Source organism: Mytilus trossulus, chromosome 5, assembly GCF_036588685.1.
Source record: "Mytilus trossulus isolate FHL-02 chromosome 5, PNRI_Mtr1.1.1.hap1, whole genome shotgun sequence".
Lineage (NCBI taxonomy): Eukaryota > Metazoa > Mollusca > Bivalvia > Mytilida > Mytilidae > Mytilus > Mytilus trossulus.
The window spans coordinates 54,830,474-54,840,687 of NC_086377.1; the positions used below are offsets into that span (position 1 = coordinate 54,830,474).

General features: G+C 30.7%; 1 protein-coding gene across 1 annotated transcript; it reads right to left on the reverse strand.

Annotated features, from left to right (window-relative positions):
* Positions 1-579: 579 nt before the first annotated feature.
* LOC134718084 (52 kDa repressor of the inhibitor of the protein kinase-like) lies at positions 580-1,068 on the reverse strand. Its single transcript, XM_063580576.1, has one exon. The coding sequence runs from the start codon at positions 1,066-1,068 to the stop codon at positions 580-582; it is 489 nt and encodes a 162-aa protein (XP_063436646.1).
* Positions 1,069-10,214: the final 9,146 nt, after the last annotated feature.

The window sequence follows — 10,214 nt, forward strand, 5'->3', positions numbered from 1 at the left end:
ACATATGTGTCTATCATGAAATGTTTGAATGTATGTTATCTCATATATTTTATGTTACATAATATTTGGGAAAAAGCTCTAAAGAACTTTAATTCATATTTTTTTTAATTTATGGTGGTATTAAACTTACACTACAGGAGATAACTTTGTTAAGTCATCTAAACCTTTTAATTACGTTGTGTTGTAAATGGAATATTAAGCTTCTCAATGATCAAAATTGGTGTTTGTCAAATTGCTATATAACCAGTGTATTTTTTCTGACATAACGGTTGGTTCAAAATTTTTAAATTTTTTATATTTTTGTTAAAGGGTCAAAGTAAGTGCTTTGACAAAATTTTATGAAAATTAAACGAGCCAAAATAATTTCAGCACAAGTGTTGGATACCACCTTAATGTACCTCTCAATTCAAATAAATATTTCCTATTGATGTTCAATCTGATCTCCAATTATTTTCAAAACTGTTCGAGTCATTAATAATTTGTTAACATATTCTCAGTTTGTTTTCAAACAGTCAGACAGTTATTTAAACCATTTTTTTCCATTATGACAGTTACTTCATGTGTAAAATTGCCAAAGCATTAATTATAAATGATGTTTTTCAATTCTAATCTTCTAGGATGAAGACAGACAAACTTTTCAATAAGTTCTGTATCATAGTGAATATGAAGCAAAGCCAATGATGACAATCTGTAATGGTTCATACTGGCACGCATGTAATTATTAAGTCTTCTCATGACGCTGAAACTTCTTTCACATTCACATGATGTAATAGGGAGAGTGCATGCTATTTTCAACAGCACATATATATTTGGGAAATGTTCCTTTGCACAAAGCTTAATTGCATTTCTACAAGTTGATGGTCTCTCTTGCATTTGTTGAGATTTTAATTTCCAAGCAAAAAACTCTTCATCAATTAATTCTGGTGATGGCAAGTCATTTTTATATACATCAACAACTCCCTGTAGATGAGAAACCTGCATGTTCTTTTCACATAAAATTAATTGCACCAAAGCAAACAGCTTCATACATTTTGTTGACACCACTGCAAATTGAGTGTCTATTTCCATATTGACATTTTCAAGGAATGGGCTTGCTAAGTTCTTTAAATAATATTCTTCAGGTGTTGCAGCTTTTTACATTAGATTTATGTATATGTCTTCCCACAATTCTTGGCATTTGATGGGTTTACCCAACAGCCTCAGCCATTCGTACACTTTGTAAACGGTTAGAAAAGTAATGATACATTCATACTGGGTCGATGCATTGAGAAGAGCAGTGGCTCTTACAGTGTTGTCACGATTCCAACAATTTGTCAGTTCCACGTTATAGCCCTCATCTTTATGTAGTCCAAATGACATTACTTCAAGACATTTTATTATGTAACCGAATGACTGGTAGAAATGCTGGTATGCCTCATGTCCTGCTGACCATCTCTTGTTTGACACAGGTCTAGTTATGGCTTTCTCTTTCAAACATCAGGAACATTCACCTCGATGATGTTAATCAACAACGCATTTCTGAGGGGACTGGAGCGAAAAAATAAACAAGTTTCTTTTAGTTTGTCCATCATAAACTTTTGTAAATGGTCTTATTGACAAAAAAACATAAAAAATTCAAAAAATTTGAACCAATCGTTTTATAAGAAAAATTACACTGGTTATATAGCAGTTTGACAAACACTTATTTTAATCATTGAGAAGATTAATATTCCCTTATGAACACTACGTCATTAAAACGTTCTGCTGATTTTACAGAGTTATCTCCCTGTATTGTTAGATACCACCTTAAGGTAACATCTGAATAAATTATCCAAATAGTGGTAACATTTATTGAAATTTTTTACAATTTTATAGTAAAGGCTTGGTTGGTTTAAGTTGACTTCTAGTATAATTATCAATACTTATTAGAAAGTTGTCTTGGTCAAATGACCGATTTAAGGTAACATCAATTACAATTATCACAAAAATGGTAAAACTGACTAAATAAGTATTTCTAATTCTCTAATGAAGGTTTGGTTGGTCCAAATTGACCTCAAATACAATTGTCAATACATATAAGAAAGTTCTCCTGGTCAAATGACCGATTTAAGGTAACATCAATTACAATTATCCAAGAAATTGTCAAATTTACATTAAAATGTCGAAAAATCATAAAAATACCAATATCAGGTTTGCTGTTTTATTATATATAGTTATTCTAAGAATAAGGTCAATTTAAAGTGACATCTGAATGAAATTTCCAAAAAGTTGTAAAGTTTGCTAACAAAGTATTACAATTTTATAACGAATGTTTGATTGCTTTAAAATTGAGTTCAAATTCACATCCAATTGTCAATACATATTAACAAAAGTATATCGGTCTTATGACCAATTTAAGATCACTAAACATACTATTATCAATACATATTAGAAATTATCTTGGTCAAATGACCGATTTAAGGTAACATCAATTACAATTATCAAAAAAATTGTCAAATTTACAGTAAAATGTCGAAAAATCATCAAAAAACAATATCAGATTTGCTGTTGTATTATATATAATTATCTTCAGAATATGGTCAAGTTGAGGTAACATCTGAATAAATTATCCAATAGTGGTAAAATTTTCTAAATAGTATTACAATCTTTAAATGAAGGTTTGATTGGTTCAAATTTAATCCCAATTCAATTATCAATACCTATTAGAAACTTGTCTTGGTCAAATGACCGATTTAAGGTAACATCAATTACAATTATCAAAAAATAGTCAAATTTACAGTTAAAAGTCGAAAAATCATCAAAATACCAATACCAGATTTGCTGTTGTATTATTTACAATTATCCTCAGAATATTGTCAATTTAAGTAATAACATTTAAATAAATTATCCAAATAGTGTTAAATTTTGATGAACATTTTTATAATTTTATAGTAAAGGCTTGGTTGGTTCAAGTTGACTTCTAATACAATTATCAATTCTTATTAGAAAGTTGTCTTGGTCAAATGACCGATTTAAGGTAACATCAATTAAATTATAATCCTGGTAATTTTGATAACTATTTACAATTATCACAAAAATGGTAAACCTGACTAAATAAGTATTTCTAATTCTCTAATGAAGGTTTGGTTGATCCAAATTGACCTCAAATGTATTTGTCAATACATATAAGAAAGTTGTCTTGGTCCAATGACCGATTTAAGGTAATATCAATTACAATTATCAAAAATATTGTCAAATTTACAGTAAAATATCGAAAAATCATCAAAATACCAATATCAGGTTTGCTGTTATATTATATATAGTTATTCTAAGAATATGGTCAATTTAAAGTGACATCTGAACGAAAAATCCAAAAAGTGGTAAAGTTTGCTAAAAAAGTATTACAATTTTATAATGAATGTTTGATTGGTTCAAATTGAATTCAAATTCAAATACAGTTGTCAATACATATTAAAAAGTATATCAGTCACATGACCAATTTAAGGTAACATCAAATACAATTATCAATACGTATTAGAAAATTGTCTTGGTCAAATGACCGATTTAAGGTAACATCAATTACAATTATCAAAAACATTGTCAAATTTACAGTAAAATGTCGAAAAATCATCAAAATACCAACATCAGATTTGCTGTAGTATTATTTACAATTATCCTCAGAATCTAGTCAATATAAGGTAACATCTGAATAAATAATCCTAATTGTGGTAAAATTTATTTAATTTTTTTACAATTTAATAGTAAAGGCTTGGTTGGTTCAAGCTGACTTCTAGTAGAAACTTCTGCTAGAGCGTACGATAGAAGTTTCATGTCAATATTTAAAAGAGAAATAGGACGGTAATTATCTAGTGACAATGGATCACCTTTTTTTTTAAATAAAAGCGTTAATACACTTGTACGCTGTGAATATGTAAGTGTTTGATCTTTGTATCCAATATTAAGAATGTTTACTACTATGAACTTTAAGTTATCCAAAAATTGTCTATAAAATTCAACGGTTAAACCGTCTAATCCAGGGGATTTATTAAGTTTCATTTCATAAATAGCATCTGAACATTCTTCTACTGTAATATCCCCATCGCAAATTGATTTATCATTTTTATCCATTTCTTTATCGAGTTTTGTCTCAAATATATATTTGTCATATGATGTTTTATCAGGGCTTTGCGTCGAATATAAATTTTTATAGTATTCTCTAATATTACTAAGTATATCACTTTGATCCGTTAAAATCTCACCATTTTCCCCTTTTAATTTATTGATTGACTTTTTTTACCCGTCTCTGTTTTTCTAAACCTAAAAAGTACGAGTTATTTTTTTTTCCGAAATTCAACCCATTTCTCTCGTGATCTTATTTGAGCACCTTTAGCCTTTTGTTCATAAATTTTGGCAATATTAATTTCAAGTTCTTCAATATCTTTATCTAAAACGTTATTCTCAGATTCTTGTTCATCTCTTATTTTCAATTTTCATTCTATTTTTTTTTCAGGAGTTCGTAAGTTTTCTCTTCTAAGTTTTGCTTTAGATTTACAATAAGCTATAGGTGTCTCCCTTATCTTTATTTTAAATATATCCCATGCTAAACCAAGGTTTTTTAAATTACTATTACCCATAAAGCAGCTTTTCATTTCCTGATTAACTAATTGTATGTAGTCATTATCTTCTTATATAGAATTATTTATTTTCCAGTACCCCCTACCCTTTTCTGATGCACCTGTTCTAAACTTCATAAAAACACTTTAATGATCCGTAGAATCAATAACTGCAGGTTTAATTTTACAACATTCTACTAGTGGTATGAAATCTGAACCTATCAGAATCATATCAATCCTACTTGCCTGTGATTTATCTTTTCTTCGCCAAGTATATTGTTGTTTATTTTTATTTGAATATCCCAAAGGTCTGTTAAATTATTTGTTTTTATTAAAGATTTTAAACTATTTACGGATTGGACATTTTTTACCTCTGAACGAGCATTTTTCCTGTCTATTGCTTTCATCGTATCAATGAAATCTCCCCCCCCCCCCCATTATCGTAATTCCTATCCCTTGTTCTTTTAATGTATTATTTATTTTTTTGAAAAATATATTTCTATTACTTTTACAATTAGGTGCACATATACACATTAGTGTAAAACGCTTTCATCAATTTCTACATTTAAAAGAATTAATCGTCCATCTACATCGTTATGTTTATTTATCAACTTATAATTCAGTGTTTTTTTAATGAGAATAGCCACACCCCTACTAGAGGTCGTTCCGTGACTGCAAAATATATCAAAATTTGAATTGTTTCTTATTTCTGTTTCTATCAAAGAAAACGAAGAAAACTTGCCCTCATTATACTGGATACCTAAATTACACAAAACTCCATATAAAGAACGATAATGTTCGACTAAACATCTTTTCTTTCTACAGTTAAAGATGGGCTGCAAAAATATTGTGAGGAGATATATTCTACCAGTGGTGTTTACCAGATGTGGATTCTCAAAAATTCGAAAGACCTACTGATTAACCTTCGATCACAATCTTTGCAATTTTGCAGCAACATAAAAACTTTTGATTTTTCTACGCTACTATTCCCCATGCTTAGTTGAAAGATCTACTTCACCATCTCATAAAACAGAGCTTTTTCTATAAAAATGGGAATCGTAGATACAAATTTCTTGTTTTGGGATACAATAATTTATATTTTGTAAAGAATCACACTGAATCTTCCAGAAAATATACTGCAGATGATATTATTAAAATGCTGGACTTTTTGATCGACAATATATTTGTTGAGTTTGGAGGATATATAGTTCAACAGACAGTCGGTCTTCCAATGGGTACTAATTGTGCCACCCTGCTGGCTGATTTGTTTTTGTATTCGTATGAAGCAGCATTTATTCAGAACCTTCTAAAAGACAAAAAAAAAAAAGCACCTTGCGAAATTCTTTAATTTTACTTTCCGATATATTGATGATGTTTTATCATTAAATAATAGTTATCAAAGGTACCAGGATTATAATTTAGTACGCCAGACGCGCGTTTCGTCTACATAAGAACAACCCATACTTCAGCCAATATTTACATCTGATATATCCTAGTGAACTTGAAATTAAGGATACTACTGATACTAGAAGGACTGCTTCATACCTTGATCTTTTCCTCAATATTGAAGTAGATGGACGACTTCACACGAAAATCTATGATAAACGGGAGGATTTCAACTTCCCTTTTATTAGCAGTAGCATACCCTCTGACCCTTCGTATGGTGTTTACATATCACAATTGATACGTTATTCACGTGCTTGTTCATACTATACGGACTTCATAAACAGGAGTGAGCTCCTTACGCAGAAACTGCTCCGACAAAGTTATGAGGAGGACAGATTAAAATTGACACTCCGTAAATTTTATGGACACCATCACGAATTGGTTGATCCATATGGTGTTCTTTAACCAAACTAGCTAAGGACATTTTTACCACATGGTAGATTGTGGTTGGTCATTATGTCGTCTAATCTTTTAATTACCATACGTGACTTATTCCTGATTGTGACTGTTTTGCTGAATGTGAATTCGTATTACTATAAGACGTGTTTCTGTACTTGTTTATCCCAAATTCATGTATTTAGTTTACATATTTAATGTTATATTTGTAATTCTCATCGGATTTTGTCAAATGTGTTGACGTCTTTTTATTATATTTAGGTGTTACGGATAGAAAAATTAATCACCGCCTTCATTAATTATATTTAATTTAGTACGATTAATTACGTTTGAAGTTGGATTCATAACAAACTGGACATATATATATTACAGTTAATTGCTATTAATAAGTATTGCAATATGCATTTTGTTTTAATGAATTATCAGTATTTAGTTCTAATATAATCTTAAAGCAATCCTTATTTTATAAACTTTTTGAATTATAGTTTTCATGTGTGACGTCATCCTGTTTCTAAATTTCTTAAATTCAAATGTGGCATGACGTCATTTTTTTTAATTGCGTTGACGCCTGGACTGATTCGGGTGTTCCAATGCTGTATTGAACTTGGCATCATGTATTTGGGTTTAGTTTTCTGTAATTAGTTAATACTTCAGTTTCATTATGAATATATCTTTCACGTTTATTTGTTAAAATTTACTGTTTGCAATAGCATGAATCGTTCTATATAATAGTGTTCTTATCCCGGGCATAAAAACAATGCCGTATTTGGCAAAACCTTTTCAACTTTTGATCTTCAGTGCTGTAAAACTTTGTACTTTTTTCACTTTCGATCTTTTATATCTGGGCGTTATGTATTCGGGTTTAGGTTTCTGTAATTAGTTTAAACTTGAGGTTCATTATGTATATCTCTTTCATATTCATTTGATAAAATTTACTGTTTGCAATAGCATGAATTGTTCTATATAATAAGAATGTTCTTATCCCGGGCATACAAACAATGCCGTATTTGGCAAAACCTTTTCAACTTTTGATCTTCAGTGCTTTACAACTTATCTTCAGTGCTTTACAACTTAGTACTTTTTTCATTTTCGATCTTTTATATCTGGGCGTCACTGGTGAGCGTTTTTGGCGTATTGAATTTTAAACTTGATGCTTTTTGTTATCTATTAATCATGCTTTTCTTTGTCTAATATGTTCTCCTTTTGTATTGTAGTCCTGTAATATTATGTTGTCATTGCAATGTTATATTTAACTTTGCCATTAAAGTGCGAGGTTTGGCATGCCATAAAACCAGGTTCAACCCACCACTTTTATTCCCCTTTAAAAGTGTCCTGTACCAAGTCAGGAAGATGGCCATTGTTATAATATTGTTCGTTTCTGTGTGTGTTGCATTTTAACGTAGAGTCGTTTGTGTTTTCTCTATTTTTGAGATATTTAGATAAGACGTGGCACGGAACTTGTCTATCCCAAATTCATGTATTGGGTTTTGATGTTATATTTGTTTTTCTCGTGGTGTTTTGTCTTTTGCTTGGTCCGTTTCTGTGTGTGTTGCGTTTCGGTGTTGTGTCGTTGTTCTCTTATATCGAATGCGTTTCCCTCGGTTTTAGTTTGTTACCCCGATTTTGTTTTTTGTCCATGGATTTACGAGTTTTGAACAGCGGTATACTATATTGCTTTCCAATTTATTCCTAGACTGTATCGGTCTATGGTATGGTCAAACAGTCATTTCTTGGTCAAACCTTGAAAAAAACAATTATTTTGAAATGTTTTCATTATGTCTTCTCTCAGAACAGCAATTTAGGTTACATTATGTAGACTACATGTACATTTGTATATGTACATCTAGGTTGACAAGCTTATATGCTTAATGTGAAAGATTTTGTTGGTGTTGTGTAATTGTTTTATGCACGCCAAGGGTGACTGGGGTATAGAAATATGGTCACTTTGTCTTCTCCCGACCGGCAATAAAACGCTTGCCGAAGTGGGTCGTCCGTTTGACTGTGCGGGATGTATCAAGTTCGCAGTCACGTCCGGTCAGAAGGGGGACGTTAAATCCGTTTTTTTTTTGGTCTACGAAACATCGACTTATCCTGTGCAGTTGCAATTTGCCGATATATATTTGTTAGTCTCTCAACTGTTGCCTTATGCACATTCAATCGACCACGATGTCAGCAATACTCATTCTGGCATCAACCGTTCCAAGAGCTTTCTGACGGTCATTTTCGGGTTTGCCCGGTTGACTCCCTATGCAATTTTTTCAAAGGTGTATGTGTTTTTCTTACAATGGTGTGTTTCTGAACGTTGGTGAAAAAAAATATCGTTTTGTACAGGTATAGAAGTTAAAACATAAATTACACATGCGAAGCTGAAATGGCGCAAAATCAATCACCAGGATAAAAGTACGACTGCTTTAAGTTACAGGTACATCTAAGGATTAAATCAATGATGTTAAAAAATTTCCAGTAAGAACAAACAATTTGTTGCTAAATTTTTTGGCTCAGTATATACATGTATCATGCTGATGTTTAAAGACAGGCCTTATTCAAAATATATCTTACAGTTCTGTACATATCCGGTCTATATTCCATGCTAAACTTCTTTCTGATATGCTGTCTCGCAATTCTTACTTCAAGTGCTGTAGGGGTTCTGCTCATTTCCAATTGGATCAGCTGCTTTATTTCCTCCTTTAAAACATGATAAAAATGCATTTTTTTTATACTGATAAGCTATTGATTGATTACATGTGAAAAATACAAATGATATGAATTTAACTCTTAAACTGCGCAATTAAGGACCAATCTATAATAATTATCGTAATTTACTCCAATAATGCATAATTTATAAGAATTAAAATTAAAAATCTTTGGATCCTTTGAAACTAAAATACACTAACATTGGACCGTAAACTTGAACATTTATTTTGACTCATTTGAAAGGGGACCAAATAGTAAAATTTCTTCCTTTACAACGAACTTGCATAATAACCGTTTTGCTATATTGTTGGCGCCAGCAGAATAGCAATAGCTAAATTAATACGCTATTTTTTATCAGTTTTATTGAAGGCAGCTTATTCGGAGTCGTCATAGTACCTTATTTCTTATTTCCCCGGCGCTGACCAAATGGTCATTAAAAAAAAAAACAAGATCTAAAAAGAAGTATAAAGCTTATTACACGAAGTTGTCATGCTATACTTACAATGAAACAGTCTGACACATTGAAAATATCAGTACCAAACGCCTCCTTGGCAATTACATTCAACTCTTTTTGAACTCGACCCTCAATGCGGAACTTTTTTTCTTTGTCAATCTTTTGATGCAATTCTTTAACTGACTGTTGTATGTCTTGGATGTAATCGAATAAATTTCTTCCTAAAGCAATGGAAAAATATGAGAAAGATAAAAAATGTACATTAGCTTAAGGTAGATTGATAGTATACCGCCATCTTGGATTGTACAATCACAGAACAAAATCGGTCTAGTTATTTTCCTTAATCTGCAAATTTGATGAAAGATTTGCAATTCAATGGTTAGACTGTCTTTCTTTCTAAGGAAAACTTGTTAATTAATTATTTTAAACAACATATTTTAACAAATATCAATTTTTTGGGTTCTAAAATCCTTTTATTAAATGAGCCATTTAAGGGGAGATAACTCTTTTAGTACAAAATTTATACTGGACTAATAGGGAAATTATTTATTTTTTACTTGTATCAAGAAAACAAGTTCGGTGACACTATGTTTTCTTTTTATTTTCTTAAAACATATTATGAAACCTATCTTCTCACAATTTATTTCAAAATT